Source organism: Oratosquilla oratoria, chromosome 41 (assembly GCF_046742065.1).
Source record: "Oratosquilla oratoria isolate Oo_2021 chromosome 41, ASM4674206v1, whole genome shotgun sequence".
Taxonomy (NCBI): domain Eukaryota; kingdom Metazoa; phylum Arthropoda; class Malacostraca; order Stomatopoda; family Squillidae; genus Oratosquilla; species Oratosquilla oratoria.
This window is the reverse complement of record NC_134817.1, coordinates 1877542-1897500: the sequence shown is the minus strand read 5'-3', so window position 1 is coordinate 1897500 and position 19959 is coordinate 1877542. Positions and strand designations below refer to the sequence as shown.

The 19959-nt window shown below is 57.4% G+C and overlaps 1 protein-coding gene across 1 annotated transcript in view; it reads left to right on the top strand.

Moving 5' to 3' along the window:
* Positions 1-2447, top strand: part of LOC143021258 (uncharacterized) — a 3255-nt gene extending 808 nt beyond the window's left edge. Inside the window, exon 2 of the mRNA XM_076178656.1 lies at positions 1-2447. This exon is cut by the window's left edge and continues 344 nt beyond it. Within this exon, the coding sequence (XP_076034771.1) occupies positions 1-1380 (1380 nt within the window). The 3' untranslated portion in view covers positions 1381-2447.
* Positions 2448-19959: the final 17512 nt, after the last annotated feature.

The following is a 19959-nucleotide window of genomic DNA, read 5'->3' as shown; positions in this document are numbered from 1 at the left end:
GGAGACGTATCAATTTACCAGACTCCCTTTCGGACTCTCGCTTGCCCCGAGGGTCTTCACAAAGCTAGCGAGAGTGGTAGGCGCACGCTTGGCGGAGGCAGGCGTCTCCACACTCATGTACCTGGACGACTGGTTGATACATTCGCCCACCGAGGAGGGTGCATCAACCAATGTCTCGGTGGCTCTAAGAATCTTGACGAAGATGGGCTTCAAAGTAAACTGGGACAAATCTACCCTCACCCCTACACAAAAACTTCATTGGCTCGGGATCGAGTGGGACACGATCAACGCCTCCCTGTCACTGGCTCCAGACAACGCTCTTCGGACACTCCGCTGTGTCAGGAGGGCATTCTTCTCCCAAACGTTCTCCCGCCGTCAGTGGGAGGGCCTGTTAGGTTGCCTCAACTTCGCGGCCCCGGCCCTTCCACTGGGCCGCTTGAAACACCGACGGCTAACGCGAGAGGTCAACAGGAGCATCCCACTCTTCCCGCGCGACCTTCCCAGGCCGGTACCCTCAACACTCCACAGCTTGTTACGTCCCTGGCTTCGGCCAGGGGCCCTACGCCAGTCAGTCCCATGGTCCCCGCCCCCACCTCGGATAACAGTAGCGACGGACGCCTCGGACATAGGGTGGGGCTTCCAGTCGAGCTGGGGACATCAAGCGTGCGGGGGATGGTCGGAAGAGAGAAGGTCACTACACATCAACCTTCGGGAGCTGATAGTGGTAAAAGAATGGCTCGAACGGCACCCCGAAATCTCCTACACGAGCGTCCGCTTCGATATGGACAATGTGACGGCAGTACAGTGCGTGCAGAGGCAAGGTACGGCCCGATCAGGTCCACTCCTAGCCCTGTCGGAGGACATCTTCGCCGAGGCATCACGCAGGGCCATTTCACTCTCGGCGAAGTATGTTCCGGGCCGGGAGAACGAATGGGCGGACGCTCTATCCAGGTTCCGGGAGACATCGGTGGAGTGTCAACTATGTCCACAAGTGTTCGAGTCGCTCTCCCTCCGAGCACGACCCAGCTCCCCCTCTTCCTCTCCTACAACCACAGAACACGCGCAGGAGGCCCGGATGCCTTCACGGAGGACTGGAACCGCTGGAAGTATGTTTACATATTTCCTCCTCCAGCGACAACGGTCCTCCTGAAGGTGATGCAGACCCTCAGGTCCTTCAAGGGTCGGGTCCTCCTGATAGCTCCCTACTGGCCAGCTCGGCCGTGGTTCGGGGAGCTAATGAAGTGGTGCCCTTCTCCCCTTCTACTAGGGTCAGCCTGCCTGGCCAGCAGCCTTACCGCACCTCTCCAAGCGTCACTTCGACTTCACGCTTGGAGTTTCTACGGAGAGCTCTCGGCCAACTCTTCTCTTCAGAGGCAGTAGACAAGATGCTGAGAGCTCACCGTCCATCCTCAGTGCGGCAATATTAATCCTGCTGGCGGAGATTCCAGGACTTCCTTCGGAGACACGCGATAGTGACCATCTCCGCTAGCACAGTTCTGGACTTCCTGTCTTGGCTAGCTGACACCACCAACAGGGCACCGGCGACGATCTCGGCTCACTACGCAGCCCTCGCTGATCCACTCTGCTTCGGCATGAACATCAGAGTGCCACAAAGGGCGCGAAACCTTCTAATGAAGGGGATCCGCGCCTCGAGAGAGCCGAGACGTCAGCCGGTCCTAGCCTGGTCCTTGCATCGTGTTCTGCAGTACCTGACGTTCGAAGGGACCATCATGGAGGAGGAACACTTCCTTCAACGTGCCGTCTTTCTGCTCGCCCTGGCTACGGGTTACAGGGCGTCACAGCTGGCGGCGATCACCCGCCACCAGTCCTTCTCCAAACTGGAGGAGGACTGCTCTGCCCTAACTCTCGCTCCATCACCTACATTCCTAGCCAAGAATGAGCAGGCGGACGACATGATTGGCCCTATCAGAATACCATCCTTCCTGGAGGAAGGAAACCCACACCCGCTGTGCCCGGTCCGTGCGTTTAAAGACTACGTGGAACGCACGGAAGGGGTGTCCGAGGATCATCTCTTCTACAATTCGAAATCTCAGAACCCCCTAACCCCGAGGTCCCTGGCGCGTCTACTTTGCCGCGTTATAGAGAAGGCCGACCCGGGCCATGCCCCCCACGCCCACAACATCAGAGGCCTCGCGGCATCGCTGGCGTTTCTCCGCACCCACTCTGTGGAACGGGTGCAGGACCTCAGGGGCTGGGCATCAGCAACTTCATTCAGGACACGGTATCTCTACCACTCGATCACCCCTGTCCCATGTGTCGCCATGGGAACGGCTCCACCCCTCTCTTCGCAAAAGAAGGGGGGCAAAGGGCGACCGAGGGGTAGGGGAAGGCCCAGGAACCGCTGAGCAAGATACAATATTCTGCATAGAATTTATGCACTATGTAAATTGTACAATATTATTTTTATAAAAAATAAATAAATAAATGAATATATATATATATATATATATATTGATATTGATATTGATATCGATATAAGTACTTGATACTTTTTGTCTCCCCTCTACTGAATAAGATGAATAGTCTCCCATACGAGACACACGTAATAACGGCTTGAGCCCTGACCTCGACTACAATTTGGGCTTCACCTTCTCCTCCCACCTATCCTCGTCTCATGCATAGCTTCGCTGTGCAGGTTTCTTCTCAGCCGATAATACTTCTTTGTCGCGGCTAGTGCCGCTTAAATTGTTTTTATCGGCTTAAGAAACCTGCACAGATTTAAGGCCCCTCCCTCCTCCCACAGGCGAAGCCTTCATTTCTCATTGAAGTGACGGCTCAATCCGTGCAGCCGAGTAAGAAGGGAGGGGATAGGGAGGGAGAGGTGGAGTTGTAGACGCTTGCGCCACCTGCACCGAGCCGGGAATTTTAAATTAACGATGATTTATGCGGAATGTCCAACCACACACTCCCTTCCGGAAGTGGCCATTTGGCCAGGAATGTGGTAGGGGATTACCGCTATAGCTTCGCTGTGCAGGTTTCTTACGCCGATAAAAACAATTTAAGCGGCACTAGCCGCGACAAAGAAGTAACTTTCCAGGGCTCTCACCGCCACACCCTTCGTCTCAGGATTCCGCTCTCTACGGTCATGTGCACCCTGTCCCACTGTGTACTTGTGGCGCCAGTTTGGAGCAAGTCGCTCACCTTCGGATTTCACCCAAAAATCCATGGGGTACCCCCTTGGAGATTTTTTGGGTTTTGGGTCATTTTGGTCACCGACACCGATTTACCCGCCATCACGCCCACAGGTCCGGCAAGGCCTGGGATGCCCTGCACTGCAATCCCACACCCGTCACCCGCACAAAATCCCTCCCTCACCCATAAACGTCAAAAGTAACAACATTCCACCCCTCTCCCCGCCACACCCTTCGTCTCAGGATTCCGCTCTCTACGGTCATGTGCACCCTGTCCCACTGTGTACTTGTGGCGCCAGTTTGGAGCAAATCCCTCACCTTCGGATTTCACCCAAAAATCCATGGGGGACCCCCTTGGAGATTTTTTCGATTTTGGGCCATTTTGGTCACCGACACCGATTTACCCGCCATCACGCCCACAGGTCCGGCAAGGCCTGGGATGCCCTGCACTGCAATCCCACACCCGTCACCCGCACAAAATCCCTCCCACACCCATAAACGTCAAAAGGCACAACTTTCCACCCCTCTCCCCGCCACACCCTTCGTCTCAGGATTCCGCTCTCTACGGTCATGTGCACCCTGTCCCACTGTGTACTTGTGGCGCCAGTTTGGAGCAAATCCCTCACCTTCGGATTTCACCCATAAATCCGAAGGTGAGGGATTTAATCGTCAGACCAAGGGTGTGGCGCTGAGAGCCCTCCAAAGTTCGGCCTTTTGACGTTTATGCCTGTGGCCGGGATCCCGTGTGCCCGACTGGTGTGGGATTGCAGTGGAGGGCATCCCAGGCCTTGCCCGACCTGTGGGTCTCATAGCGGGTAAATCGGTGGAGGTGACCAAAATGACCCAAAACCCAAAAAAAACTCAAAGGGGGGGCCCCATGGAATTTGGGGGGAAATGCGAAGGTCCGCGATTTGGTCCAAACTTGCGCCACAAGTAGAGGGCGGGATAGGGTGCACACCAGCGTAGGCATGAGAATCGTCAGACCAAGGGTCTGGCGCTGAGAGCCCTCCAAAGTTCGGCCTTTTGACGTTTATGCCTGTGGCCGGGATCCCGTGTGCCCGACTGGTGTGGGATTGCAGTGGAGGGCATCCCAGGCCTTGCCCGACCTGTGGGTCTCATAGCGGGTAAATCGGTGGAGGTGACCAAAATGACCCAAAACCCAAAAAAAACTCAAAGGGGGGGCCCCATGGAATTTGGGGGGAAATGCGAAGGTCCGCGATTTGGTCCAAACTTGCGCCACAAGTAGAGGGCGGGATAGGGTGCACACCAGCGTAGGCATGAGAATCGTCAGACCAAGGGTCTGGCGCTGAGAGCCCTCCAAAGTTCGGCCTTTTGACGTTTATGCCTGTGGCCGGGATCCCGTGTGCCCGACTGGTGTGGGATTGCAGTGGAGGGCATCCCAGGCCTTGCCCGACCTGTGGGTCTCATAGCGGGTAAATCGGTGGAGGTGACCAAAATGACCCAAAACCCAAAAAAACTCAAAGGGGGGGCCCCATGGAATTTGGGGGGAAATGCGAAGGTCCGCGATTTGGTCCAAACTTGCGCCACAAGTAGAGGGCGGGATAGGGTGCACACCAGCGTAGGCATGAGAATCGTCAGACCAAGGGTCTGGCGCTGAGAGCCCTCCAAAGTTCGGCCTTTTGACGTTTATGCCTGTGGCCGGGATCCCGTGTGCCCGACTGGTGTGGGATTGCAGTGGAGGGCATCCCAGGCCTTGCCCGACCTGTGGGTCTCATAGCGGGTAAATCGGTGGAGGTGACCAAAATGACCCAAAACCCAAAAAAACTCAAAGGGGGGGCCCCATGGAATTTGGGGGGAAATGCGAAGGTCCGCGATTTGGTCCAAACTTGCGCCACAAGTAGAGGGCGGGATAGGGTGCACACCAGCGTAGGCATGAGAATCGTCAGACCAAGGGTCTGGCGCTGAGAGCCCTCCAAAGTTCGGCCTTTTGACGTTTATGCCTGTGGCCGGGATCCCGTGTGCCCGACTGGTGTGGGATTGCAGTGGAGGGCATCCCAGGCCTTGCCCGACCTGTGGGTCTCATAGCGGGTAAATCGGTGGAGGTGACCAAAATGACCCAAAACCCAAAAAAACTCAAAGGGGGGGCCCCATGGAATTTGGGGGGAAATGCGAAGGTCCGCGATTTGGTCCAAACTTGCGCCACAAGTAGAGGGCGGGATAGGGTGCACACCAGCGTAGGCATGAGAATCGTCAGACCAAGGGTCTGGCGCTGAGAGCCCTCCAAAGTTCGGCCTTTTGACGTTTATGCCTGTGGCCGGGATCCCGTGTGCCCGACTGGTGTGGGATTGCAGTGGAGGGCATCCCAGGCCTTGCCCGACCTGTGGGTCTCATAGCGGGTAAATCGGTGGAGGTGACCAAAATGACCCAAAACCCAAAAAAACTCAAAGGGGGGGCCCCATGGAATTTGGGGGGAAATGCGAAGGTCCGCGATTTGGTCCAAACTTGCGCCACAAGTAGAGGGCGGGATAGGGTGCACACCAGCGTAGGCATGAGAATCGTCAGACCAAGGGTCTGGCGCTGAGAGCCCTCCAAAGTTCGGCCTTTTGACGTTTATGCCTGTGGCCGGGATCCCGTGTGCCCGACTGGTGTGGGATTGCAGTGGAGGGCATCCCAGGCCTTGCCCGACCTGTGGGTCTCATAGCGGGTAAATCGGTGGAGGTGACCAAAATGACCCAAAACCCAAAAAAACTCAAAGGGGGGGCCCCATGGAATTTGGGGGGAAATGCGAAGGTCCGCGATTTGGTCCAAACTTGCGCCACAAGTAGAGGGCGGGATAGGGTGCACACCAGCGTAGGCATGAGAATCGTCAGACCAAGGGTCTGGCGCTGAGAGCCCTCCAAAGTTCGGCCTTTTGACGTTTATGCCTGTGGCCGGGATCCCGTGTGCCCGACTGGTGTGGGATTGCAGTGGAGGGCATCCCAGGCCTTGCCCGACCTGTGGGTCTCATAGCGGGTAAATCGGTGGAGGTGACCAAAATGACCCAAAACCCAAAAAAAACTCAAAGGGGGGGCCCCATGGAATTTGGGGGGAAATGCGAAGGTCCGCGATTTGGTCCAAACTTGCGCCACAAGTAGAGGGCGGGATAGGGTGCACACCAGCGTAGGCATGAGAATCGTCAGACCAAGGGTCTGGCGCTGAGAGCCCTCCAAAGTTCGGCCTTTTGACGTTTATGCCTGTGGCCGGGATCCCGTGTGCCCGACTGGTGTGGGATTGCAGTGGAGGGCATCCCAGGCCTTGCCCGACCTGTGGGTCTCATAGCGGGTAAATCGGTGGAGGTGACCAAAATGACCCAAAACCCAAAAAAACTCAAAGGGGGGGCCCCATGGAATTTGGGGGGAAATGCGAAGGTCCGCGATTTGGTCCAAACTTGCGCCACAAGTAGAGGGCGGGATAGGGTGCACACCAGCGTAGGCATGAGAATCGTCAGACCAAGGGTCTGGCGCTGAGAGCCCTCCAAAGTTCGGCCTTTTGACGTTTATGCCTGTGGCCGGGATCCCGTGTGCCCGACTGGTGTGGGATTGCAGTGGAGGGCATCCCAGGCCTTGCCGGACCTGTGGGTCTCATAGCGGGTAAATCGGTGGAGGTGACCAAAATGACCCAAAACCCAAAAAAACTCAAAGGGGGGGCCCCATGGAATTTGGGGGGAAATGCGAAGGTCCGCGATTTGGTCCAAACTTGCGCCACAAGTAGAGGGCGGGATAGGGTGCACACCAGCGTAGGCATGAGAATCGTCAGACCAAGGGTCTGGCGCTGAGAGCCCTCCAAAGTTCGGCCTTTTGACGTTTATGCCTGTGGCCGGGATCCCGTGTGCCCGACTGGTGTGGGATTGCAGTGGAGGGCATCCCAGGCCTTGCCCGACCTGTGGGTCTCATAGCGGGTAAATCGGTGGAGGTGACCAAAATGACCCAAAACCCAAAAAAACTCAAAGGGGGGGCCCCATGGAATTTGGGGGGAAATGCGAAGGTCCGCGATTTGGTCCAAACTTGCGCCACAAGTAGAGGGCGGGATAGGGTGCACACCAGCGTAGGCATGAGAATCGTCAGACCAAGGGTCTGGCGCTGAGAGCCCTCCAAAGTTCGGCCTTTTGACGTTTATGCCTGTGGCCGGGATCCCGTGTGCCCGACTGGTGTGGGATTGCAGTGGAGGGCATCCCAGGCCTTGCCCGACCTGTGGGTCTCATAGCGGGTAAATCGGTGGAGGTGACCAAAATGACCCAAAACCCAAAAAAACTCAAAGGGGGGGCCCCATGGAATTTGGGGGGAAATGCGAAGGTCCGCGATTTGGTCCAAACTTGCGCCACAAGTAGAGGGCGGGATAGGGTGCACACCAGCGTAGGCATGAGAATCGTCAGACCAAGGGTCTGGCGCTGAGAGCCCTCCAAAGTTCGGCCTTTTGACGTTTATGCCTGTGGCCGGGATCCCGTGTGCCCGACTGGTGTGGGATTGCAGTGGAGGGCATCCCAGGCCTTGCCCGACCTGTGGGTCTCATAGCGGGTAAATCGGTGGAGGTGACCAAAATGACCCAAAACCCAAAAAAACTCAAAGGGGGGGCCCCATGGAATTTGGGGGGAAATGCGAAGGTCCGCGATTTGGTCCAAACTTGCGCCACAAGTAGAGGGCGGGATAGGGTGCACACCAGCGTAGGCATGAGAATCGTCAGACCAAGGGTCTGGCGCTGAGAGCCCTCCAAAGTTCGGCCTTTTGACGTTTATGCCTGTGGCCGGGATCCCGTGTGCCCGACTGGTGTGGGATTGCAGTGGAGGGCATCCCAGGCCTTGCCCGACCTGTGGGTCTCATAGCGGGTAAATCGGTGGAGGTGACCAAAATGACCCAAAACCCAAAAAAACTCAAAGGGGGGGCCCCATGGAATTTGGGGGGAAATGCGAAGGTCCGCGATTTGGTCCAAACTTGCGCCACAAGTAGAGGGCGGGATAGGGTGCACACCAGCGTAGGCATGAGAATCGTCAGACCAAGGGTCTGGCGCTGAGAGCCCTCCAAAGTTCGGCCTTTTGACGTTTATGCCTGTGGCCGGGATCCCGTGTGCCCGACTGGTGTGGGATTGCAGTGGAGGGCATCCCAGGCCTTGCCCGACCTGTGGGTCTCATAGCGGGTAAATCGGTGGAGGTGACCAAAATGACCCAAAACCCAAAAAAACTCAAAGGGGGGGCCCCATGGAATTTGGGGGGAAATGCGAAGGTCCGCGATTTGGTCCAAACTTGCGCCACAAGTAGAGGGCGGGATAGGGTGCACACCAGCGTAGGCATGAGAATCGTCAGACCAAGGGTCTGGCGCTGAGAGCCCTCCAAAGTTCGGCCTTTTGACGTTTATGCCTGTGGCCGGGATCCCGTGTGCCCGACTGGTGTGGGATTGCAGTGGAGGGCATCCCAGGCCTTGCCCGACCTGTGGGTCTCATAGCGGGTAAATCGGTGGAGGTGACCAAAATGACCCAAAACCCAAAAAAACTCAAAGGGGGGGCCCCATGGAATTTGGGGGGAAATGCGAAGGTCCGCGATTTGGTCCAAACTTGCGCCACAAGTAGAGGGCGGGATAGGGTGCACACCAGCGTAGGCATGAGAATCGTCAGACCAAGGGTCTGGCGCTGAGAGCCCTCCAAAGTTCGGCCTTTTGACGTTTATGCCTGTGGCCGGGATCCCGTGTGCCCGACTGGTGTGGGATTGCAGTGGAGGGCATCCCAGGCCTTGCCCGGACCTGTGGGTCTCATAGCGGGTAAATCGGTGGAGGTGACCAAAATGACCCAAAACCCAAAAAAACTCAAAGGGGGGGCCCCATGGAATTTGGGGGGAAATGCGAAGGTCCGCGATTTGGTCCAAACTTGCGCCACAAGTAGAGGGCGGGATAGGGTGCACACCAGCGTAGGCATGAGAATCGTCAGACCAAGGGTCTGGCGCTGAGAGCCCTCCAAAGTTCGGCCTTTTGACGTTTATGCCTGTGGCCGGGATCCCGTGTGCCCGACTGGTGTGGGATTGCAGTGGAGGGCATCCCAGGCCTTGCCCGACCTGTGGGTCTCATAGCGGGTAAATCGGTGGAGGTGACCAAAATGACCCAAAACCCAAAAAAACTCAAAGGGGGGGCCCCATGGAATTTGGGGGGAAATGCGAAGGTCCGCGATTTGGTCCAAACTTGCGCCACAAGTAGAGGGCGGGATAGGGTGCACACCAGCGTAGGCATGAGAATCGTCAGACCAAGGGTCTGGCGCTGAGAGCCCTCCAAAGTTCGGCCTTTTGACGTTTATGCCTGTGGCCGGGATCCCGTGTGCCCGACTGGTGTGGGATTGCAGTGGAGGGCATCCCAGGCCTTGCCCGACCTGTGGGTCTCATAGCGGGTAAATCGGTGGAGGTGACCAAAATGACCCAAAACCCAAAAAAACTCAAAGGGGGGGCCCCATGGAATTTGGGGGGAAATGCGAAGGTCCGCGATTTGGTCCAAACTTGCGCCACAAGTAGAGGGCGGGATAGGGTGCACACCAGCGTAGGCATGAGAATCGTCAGACCAAGGGTCTGGCGCTGAGAGCCCTCCAAAGTTCGGCCTTTTGACGTTTATGCCTGTGGCCGGGATCCCGTGTGCCCGACTGGTGTGGGATTGCAGTGGAGGGCATCCCAGGCCTTGCCCGACCTGTGGGTCTCATAGCGGGTAAATCGGTGGAGGTGACCAAAATGACCCAAAACCCAAAAAAACTCAAAGGGGGGGCCCCATGGAATTTGGGGGGAAATGCGAAGGTCCGCGATTTGGTCCAAACTTGCGCCACAAGTAGAGGGCGGGATAGGGTGCACACCAGCGTAGGCATGAGAATCGTCAGACCAAGGGTCTGGCGCTGAGAGCCCTCCAAAGTTCGGCCTTTTGACGTTTATGCCTGTGGCCGGGATCCCGTGTGCCCGACTGGTGTGGGATTGCAGTGGAGGGCATCCCAGGCCTTGCCCGACCTGTGGGTCTCATAGCGGGTAAATCGGTGGAGGTGACCAAAATGACCCAAAACCCAAAAAAACTCAAAGGGGGGGCCCCATGGAATTTGGGGGGAAATGCGAAGGTCCGCGATTTGGTCCAAACTTGCGCCACAAGTAGAGGGCGGGATAGGGTGCACACCAGCGTAGGCATGAGAATCGTCAGACCAAGGGTCTGGCGCTGAGAGCCCTCCAAAGTTCGGCCTTTTGACGTTTATGCCTGTGGCCGGGATCCCGTGTGCCCGACTGGTGTGGGATTGCAGTGGAGGGCATCCCAGGCCTTGCCCGACCTGTGGGTCTCATAGCGGGTAAATCGGTGGAGGTGACCAAAATGACCCAAAACCCAAAAAAACTCAAAGGGGGGGCCCCATGGAATTTGGGGGGAAATGCGAAGGTCCGCGATTTGGTCCAAACTTGCGCCACAAGTAGAGGGCGGGATAGGGTGCACACCAGCGTAGGCATGAGAATCGTCAGACCAAGGGTCTGGCGCTGAGAGCCCTCCAAAGTTCGGCCTTTTGACGTTTATGCCTGTGGCCGGGATCCCGTGTGCCCGACTGGTGTGGGATTGCAGTGGAGGGCATCCCAGGCCTTGCCCGACCTGTGGGTCTCATAGCGGGTAAATCGGTGGAGGTGACCAAAATGACCCAAAACCCAAAAAAACTCAAAGGGGGGGCCCCATGGAATTTGGGGGGAAATGCGAAGGTCCGCGATTTGGTCCAAACTTGCGCCACAAGTAGAGGGCGGGATAGGGTGCACACCAGCGTAGGCATGAGAATCGTCAGACCAAGGGTCTGGCGCTGAGAGCCCTCCAAAGTTCGGCCTTTTGACGTTTATGCCTGTGGCCGGGATCCCGTGTGCCCGACTGGTGTGGGATTGCAGTGGAGGGCATCCCAGGCCTTGCCCGACCTGTGGGTCTCATAGCGGGTAAATCGGTGGAGGTGACCAAAATGACCCAAAACCCAAAAAAACTCAAAGGGGGGGCCCCATGGAATTTGGGGGGAAATGCGAAGGTCCGCGATTTGGTCCAAACTTGCGCCACAAGTAGAGGGCGGGATAGGGTGCACACCAGCGTAGGCATGAGAATCGTCAGACCAAGGGTCTGGCGCTGAGAGCCCTCCAAAGTTCGGCCTTTTGACGTTTATGCCTGTGGCCGGGATCCCGTGTGCCCGACTGGTGTGGGATTGCAGTGGAGGGCATCCCAGGCCTTGCCGGACCTGTGGGTCTCATAGCGGGTAAATCGGTGGAGGTGACCAAAATGACCCAAAACCCAAAAAAACTCAAAGGGGGGGCCCCATGGAATTTGGGGGGAAATGCGAAGGTCCGCGATTTGGTCCAAACTTGCGCCACAAGTAGAGGGCGGGATAGGGTGCACACCAGCGTAGGCATGAGAATCGTCAGACCAAGGGTCTGGCGCTGAGAGCCCTCCAAAGTTCGGCCTTTTGACGTTTATGCCTGTGGCCGGGATCCCGTGTGCCCGACTGGTGTGGGATTGCAGTGGAGGGCATCCCAGGCCTTGCCCGACCTGTGGGTCTCATAGCGGGTAAATCGGTGGAGGTGACCAAAATGACCCAAAACCCAAAAAAACTCAAAGGGGGGGCCCCATGGAATTTGGGGGGAAATGCGAAGGTCCGCGATTTGGTCCAAACTTGCGCCACAAGTAGAGGGCGGGATAGGGTGCACACCAGCGTAGGCATGAGAATCGTCAGACCAAGGGTCTGGCGCTGAGAGCCCTCCAAAGTTCGGCCTTTTGACGTTTATGCCTGTGGCCGGGATCCCGTGTGCCCGACTGGTGTGGGATTGCAGTGGAGGGCATCCCAGGCCTTGCCCGACCTGTGGGTCTCATAGCGGGTAAATCGGTGGAGGTGACCAAAATGACCCAAAACCCAAAAAAACTCAAAGGGGGGGCCCCATGGAATTTGGGGGGAAATGCGAAGGTCCGCGATTTGGTCCAAACTTGCGCCACAAGTAGAGGGCGGGATAGGGTGCACACCAGCGTAGGCATGAGAATCGTCAGACCAAGGGTCTGGCGCTGAGAGCCCTCCAAAGTTCGGCCTTTTGACGTTTATGCCTGTGGCCGGGATCCCGTGTGCCCGACTGGTGTGGGATTGCAGTGGAGGGCATCCCAGGCCTTGCCCGACCTGTGGGTCTCATAGCGGGTAAATCGGTGGAGGTGACCAAAATGACCCAAAACCCAAAAAAACTCAAAGGGGGGGCCCCATGGAATTTGGGGGGAAATGCGAAGGTCCGCGATTTGGTCCAAACTTGCGCCACAAGTAGAGGGCGGGATAGGGTGCACACCAGCGTAGGCATGAGAATCGTCAGACCAAGGGTCTGGCGCTGAGAGCCCTCCAAAGTTCGGCCTTTTGACGTTTATGCCTGTGGCCGGGATCCCGTGTGCCCGACTGGTGTGGGATTGCAGTGGAGGGCATCCCAGGCCTTGCCCGACCTGTGGGTCTCATAGCGGGTAAATCGGTGGAGGTGACCAAAATGACCCAAAACCCAAAAAAACTCAAAGGGGGGGCCCCATGGAATTTGGGGGGAAATGCGAAGGTCCGCGATTTGGTCCAAACTTGCGCCACAAGTAGAGGGCGGGATAGGGTGCACACCAGCGTAGGCATGAGAATCGTCAGACCAAGGGTCTGGCGCTGAGAGCCCTCCAAAGTTCGGCCTTTTGACGTTTATGCCTGTGGCCGGGATCCCGTGTGCCCGACTGGTGTGGGATTGCAGTGGAGGGCATCCCAGGCCTTGCCCGACCTGTGGGTCTCATAGCGGGTAAATCGGTGGAGGTGACCAAAATGACCCAAAACCCAAAAAAACTCAAAGGGGGGCCCCATGGAATTTGGGGGGAAATGCGAAGGTCCGCGATTTGGTCCAAACTTGCGCCACAAGTAGAGGGCGGGATAGGGTGCACACCAGCGTAGGCATGAGAATCGTCAGACCAAGGGTCTGGCGCTGAGAGCCCTCCAAAGTTCGGCCTTTTGACGTTTATGCCTGTGGCCGGGATCCCGTGTGCCCGACTGGTGTGGGATTGCAGTGGAGGGCATCCCAGGCCTTGCCGGACCTGTGGGTCTCATAGCGGGTAAATCGGTGGAGGTGACCAAAATGACCCAAAACCCAAAAAAACTCAAAGGGGGGGCCCCATGGAATTTGGGGGGAAATGCGAAGGTCCGCGATTTGGTCCAAACTTGCGCCACAAGTAGAGGGCGGGATAGGGTGCACACCAGCGTAGGCATGAGAATCGTCAGACCAAGGGTCTGGCGCTGAGAGCCCTCCAAAGTTCGGCCTTTTGACGTTTATGCCTGTGGCCGGGATCCCGTGTGCCCGACTGGTGTGGGATTGCAGTGGAGGGCATCCCAGGCCTTGCCCGACCTGTGGGTCTCATAGCGGGTAAATCGGTGGAGGTGACCAAAATGACCCAAAACCCAAAAAAACTCAAAGGGGGGGCCCCATGGAATTTGGGGGGAAATGCGAAGGTCCGCGATTTGGTCCAAACTTGCGCCACAAGTAGAGGGCGGGATAGGGTGCACACCAGCGTAGGCATGAGAATCGTCAGACCAAGGGTCTGGCGCTGAGAGCCCTCCAAAGTTCGGCCTTTTGACGTTTATGCCTGTGGCCGGGATCCCGTGTGCCCGACTGGTGTGGGATTGCAGTGGAGGGCATCCCAGGCCTTGCCGGACCTGTGGGTCTCATAGCGGGTAAATCGGTGGAGGTGACCAAAATGACCCAAAACCCAAAAAAACTCAAAGGGGGGGCCCCATGGAATTTGGGGGGAAATGCGAAGGTCCGCGATTTGGTCCAAACTTGCGCCACAAGTAGAGGGCGGGATAGGGTGCACACCAGCGTAGGCATGAGAATCGTCAGACCAAGGGTCTGGCGCTGAGAGCCCTCCAAAGTTCGGCCTTTTGACGTTTATGCCTGTGGCCGGGATCCCGTGTGCCCGACTGGTGTGGGATTGCAGTGGAGGGCATCCCAGGCCTTGCCCGACCTGTGGGTCTCATAGCGGGTAAATCGGTGGAGGTGACCAAAATGACCCAAAACCCAAAAAAACTCAAAGGGGGGGCCCCATGGAATTTGGGGGGAAATGCGAAGGTCCGCGATTTGGTCCAAACTTGCGCCACAAGTAGAGGGCGGGATAGGGTGCACACCAGCGTAGGCATGAGAATCGTCAGACCAAGGGTCTGGCGCTGAGAGCCCTCCAAAGTTCGGCCTTTTGACGTTTATGCCTGTGGCCGGGATCCCGTGTGCCCGACTGGTGTGGGATTGCAGTGGAGGGCATCCCAGGCCTTGCCCGGACCTGTGGGTCTCATAGCGGGTAAATCGGTGGAGGTGACCAAAATGACCCAAAACCCAAAAAAACTCAAAGGGGGGGCCCCATGGAATTTGGGGGGAAATGCGAAGGTCCGCGATTTGGTCCAAACTTGCGCCACAAGTAGAGGGCGGGATAGGGTGCACACCAGCGTAGGCATGAGAATCGTCAGACCAAGGGTCTGGCGCTGAGAGCCCTCCAAAGTTCGGCCTTTTGACGTTTATGCCTGTGGCCGGGATCCCGTGTGCCCGACTGGTGTGGGATTGCAGTGGAGGGCATCCCAGGCCTTGCCCGGACCTGTGGGTCTCATAGCGGGTAAATCGGTGGAGGTGACCAAAATGACCCAAAACCCAAAAAAACTCAAAGGGGGGGCCCCATGGAATTTGGGGGGAAATGCGAAGGTCCGCGATTTGGTCCAAACTTGCGCCACAAGTAGAGGGCGGGATAGGGTGCACACCAGCGTAGGCATGAGAATCGTCAGACCAAGGGTCTGGCGCTGAGAGCCCTCCAAAGTTCGGCCTTTTGACGTTTATGCCTGTGGCCGGGATCCCGTGTGCCCGACTGGTGTGGGATTGCAGTGGAGGGCATCCCAGGCCTTGCCCGCCCCGTGGGTCTCATAGCGGGTAAATCGGTGGAGGTGACCAAAATGACCCAAAACCCAAAAAAACTCAAAGGGGGGGCCCCATGGAATTTGGGGGGAAATGCGAAGGTCCGCGATTTGGTCCAAACTTGCGCCACAAGTAGAGGGCGGGATAGGGTGCACACCAGCGTAGGCATGAGAATCGTCAGACCAAGGGTCTGGCGCTGAGAGCCCTCCAAAGTTCGGCCTTTTGACGTTTATGCCTGTGGCCGGGATCCCGTGTGCCCGACTGGTGTGGGATTGCAGTGGAGGGCATCCCAGGCCTTGCCCGACCTGTGGGTCTCATAGCGGGTAAATCGGTGGAGGTGACCAAAATGACCCAAAACCCAAAAAAACTCAAAGGGGGGGCCCCATGGAATTTGGGGGGAAATGCGAAGGTCCGCGATTTGGTCCAAACTTGCGCCACAAGTAGAGGGCGGGATAGGGTGCACACCAGCGTAGGCATGAGAATCGTCAGACCAAGGGTCTGGCGCTGAGAGCCCTCCAAAGTTCGGCCTTTTGACGTTTATGCCTGTGGCCGGGATCCCGTGTGCCCGACTGGTGTGGGATTGCAGTGGAGGGCATCCCAGGCCTTGCCCGACCTGTGGGTCTCATAGCGGGTAAATCGGTGGAGGTGACCAAAATGACCCAAAACCCAAAAAAACTCAAAGGGGGGGCCCCATGGAATTTGGGGGGAAATGCGAAGGTCCGCGATTTGGTCCAAACTTGCGCCACAAGTAGAGGGCGGGATAGGGTGCACACCAGCGTAGGCATGAGAATCGTCAGACCAAGGGTCTGGCGCTGAGAGCCCTCCAAAGTTCGGCCTTTTGACGTTTATGCCTGTGGCCGGGATCCCGTGTGCCCGACTGGTGTGGGATTGCAGTGGAGGGCATCCCAGGCCTTGCCCGACCTGTGGGTCTCATAGCGGGTAAATCGGTGGAGGTGACCAAAATGACCCAAAACCCAAAAAAACTCAAAGGGGGGGCCCCATGGAATTTGGGGGGAAATGCGAAGGTCCGCGATTTGGTCCAAACTTGCGCCACAAGTAGAGGGCGGGATAGGGTGCACACCAGCGTAGGCATGAGAATCGTCAGACCAAGGGTCTGGCGCTGAGAGCCCTCCAAAGTTCGGCCTTTTGACGTTTATGCCTGTGGCCGGGATCCCGTGTGCCCGACTGGTGTGGGATTGCAGTGGAGGGCATCCCAGGCCTTGCCCGACCTGTGGGTCTCATAGCGGGTAAATCGGTGGAGGTGACCAAAATGACCCAAAACCCAAAAAAACTCAAAGGGGGGGCCCCATGGAATTTGGGGGGAAATGCGAAGGTCCGCGATTTGGTCCAAACTTGCGCCACAAGTAGAGGGCGGGATAGGGTGCACACCAGCGTAGGCATGAGAATCGTCAGACCAAGGGTCTGGCGCTGAGAGCCCTCCAAAGTTCGGCCTTTTGACGTTTATGCCTGTGGCCGGGATCCCGTGTGCCCGACTGGTGTGGGATTGCAGTGGAGGGCATCCCAGGCCTTGCCCGACCTGTGGGTCTCATAGCGGGTAAATCGGTGGAGGTGACCAAAATGACCCAAAACCCAAAAAAACTCAAAGGGGGGGCCCCATGGAATTTGGGGGGAAATGCGAAGGTCCGCGATTTGGTCCAAACTTGCGCCACAAGTAGAGGGCGGGATAGGGTGCACACCAGCGTAGGCATGAGAATCGTCAGACCAAGGGTCTGGCGCTGAGAGCCCTCCAAAGTTCGGCCTTTTGACGTTTATGCCTGTGGCCGGGATCCCGTGTGCCCGACTGGTGTGGGATTGCAGTGGAGGGCATCCCAGGCCTTGCCCGACCTGTGGGTCTCATAGCGGGTAAATCGGTGGAGGTGACCAAAATGACCCAAAACCCAAAAAAACTCAAAGGGGGGGCCCCATGGAATTTGGGGGGAAATGCGAAGGTCCGCGATTTGGTCCAAACTTGCGCCACAAGTAGAGGGCGGGATAGGGTGCACACCAGCGTAGGCATGAGAATCGTCAGACCAAGGGTCTGGCGCTGAGAGCCCTCCAAAGTTCGGCCTTTTGACGTTTATGCCTGTGGCCGGGATCCCGTGTGCCCGACTGGTGTGGGATTGCAGTGGAGGGCATCCCAGGCCTTGCCCGACCTGTGGGTCTCATAGCGGGTAAATCGGTGGAGGTGACCAAAATGACCCAAAACCCAAAAAAACTCAAAGGGGGGGCCCCATGGAATTTGGGGGGAAATGCGAAGGTCCGCGATTTGGTCCAAACTTGCGCCACAAGTAGAGGGCGGGATAGGGTGCACACCAGCGTAGGCATGAGAATCGTCAGACCAAGGGTCTGGCGCTGAGAGCCCTCCAAAGTTCGGCCTTTTGACGTTTATGCCTGTGGCCGGGATCCCGTGTGCCCGACTGGTGTGGGATTGCAGTGGAGGGCATCCCAGGCCTTGCCCGACCTGTGGGTCTCATAGCGGGTAAATCGGTGGAGGTGACCAAAATGACCCAAAACCCAAAAAAACTCAAAGGGGGGGCCCCATGGAATTTGGGGGGAAATGCGAAGGTCCGCGATTTGGTCCAAACTTGCGCCACAAGTAGAGGGCGGGATAGGGTGCACACCAGCGTAGGCATGAGAATCGTCAGACCAAGGGTCTGGCGCTGAGAGCCCTCCAAAGTTCGGCCTTTTGACGTTTATGCCTGTGGCCGGGATCCCGTGTGCCCGACTGGTGTGGGATTGCAGTGGAGGGCATCCCAGGCCTTGCCCGACCTGTGGGTCTCATAGCGGGTAAATCGGTGGAGGTGACCAAAATGACCCAAAACCCAAAAAAACTCAAAGGGGGGGCCCCATGGAATTTGGGGGGAAATGCGAAGGTCCGCGATTTGGTCCAAACTTGCGCCACAAGTAGAGGGCGGGATAGGGTGCACACCAGCGTAGGCATGAGAATCGTCAGACCAAGGGTCTGGCGCTGAGAGCCCTCCAAAGTTCGGCCTTTTGACGTTTATGCCTGTGGCCGGGATCCCGTGTGCCCGACTGGTGTGGGATTGCAGTGGAGGGCATCCCAGGCCTTGCCCGACCTGTGGGTCTCATAGCGGGTAAATCGGTGGAGGTGACCAAAATGACCCAAAACCCAAAAAAACTCAAAGGGGGGGCCCCATGGAATTTGGGGGGAAATGCGAAGGTCCGCGATTTGGTCCAAACTTGCGCCACAAGTAGAGGGCGGGATAGGGTGCACACCAGCGTAGGCATGAGAATCGTCAGACCAAGGGTCTGGCGCTGAGAGCCCTCCAAAGTTCGGCCTTTTGACGTTTATGCCTGTGGCCGGGATCCCGTGTGCCCGACTGGTGTGGGATTGCAGTGGAGGGCATCCCAGGCCTTGCCCGACCTGTGGGTCTCATAGCGGGTAAATCGGTGGAGGTGACCAAAATGACCCAAAACCCAAAAAAACTCAAAGGGGGGGCCCCATGGAATTTGGGGGGAAATGCGAAGGTCCGCGATTTGGTCCAAACTTGCGCCACAAGTAGAGGGCGGGATAGGGTGCACACCAGCGTAGGCATGAGAATCGTCAGACCAAGGGTCTGGCGCTGAGAGCCCTCCAAAGTTCGGCCTTTTGACGTTTATGCCTGTGGCCGGGATCCCGTGTGCCCGACTGGTGTGGGATTGCAGTGGAGGGCATCCCAGGCCTTGCCCGACCTGTGGGTCTCATAGCGGGTAAATCGGTGGAGGTGACCAAAATGACCCAAAACCCAAAAAAACTCAAAGGGGGGGCCCCATGGAATTTGGGGGGAAATGCGAAGGTCCGCGATTTGGTCCAAACTTGCGCCACAAGTAGAGGGCGGGATAGGGTGCACACCAGCGTAGGCATGAGAATCGTCAGACCAAGGGTCTGGCGCTGAGAGCCCTCCAAAGTTCGGCCTTTTGACGTTTATGCCTGTGGCCGGGATCCCGTGTGCCCGACTGGTGTGGGATTGCAGTGGAGGGCATCCCAGGCCTTGCCCGACCTGTGGGTCTCATAGCGGGTAAATCGGTGGAGGTGACCAAAATGACCCAAAACCCAAAAAAACTCAAAGGGGGGGCCCCATGGAATTTGGGGGGAAATGCGAAGGTCCGCGATTTGGTCCAAACTTGCGCCACAAGTAGAGGGCGGGATAGGGTGCACACCAGCGTAGGCATGAGAATCGTCAGACCAAGGGTCTGGCGCTGAGAGCCCTCCAAAGTTCGGCCTTTTGACGTTTATGCCTGTGGCCGGGATCCCGTGTGCCCGACTGGTGTGGGATTGCAGTGGAGGGCATCCCAGGCCTTGCCCGACCTGTGGGTCTCATAGCGGGTAAATCGGTGGAGGTGACCAAAATGACCCAAAACCCAAAAAAACTCAAAGGGGGGGCCCCATGGAATTTGGGGGGAAATGCGAAGGTCCGCGATTTGGTCCAAACTTGCGCCACAAGTAGAGGGCGGGATAGGGTGCACACCAGCGTAGGCATGAGAATCGTCAGACCAAGGGTCTGGCGCTGAGAGCCCTCCAAAGTTCGGCCTTTTGACGTTTATGCCTGTGGCCGGGATCCCGTGTGCCCGACTGGTGTGGGATTGCAGTGGAGGGCATCCCAGGCCTTGCCCGACCTGTGGGTCTCATAGCGGGTAAATCGGTGGAGGTGACCAAAATGACCCAAAACCCAAAAAAACTCAAAGGGGGGGCCCCATGGAATTTGGGGGGAAATGCGAAGGTCCGCGATTTGGTCCAAACTTGCGCCACAAGTAGAGGGCGGGATAGGGTGCACACCAGCGTAGGCATGAGAATCGTCAGACCAAGGGTCTGGCGCTGAGAGCCCTCCAAAGTTCGGCCTTTTGACGTTTATGCCTGTGGCCGGGATCCCGTGTGCCCGACTGGTGTGGGATTGCAGTGGAGGGCATCCCAGG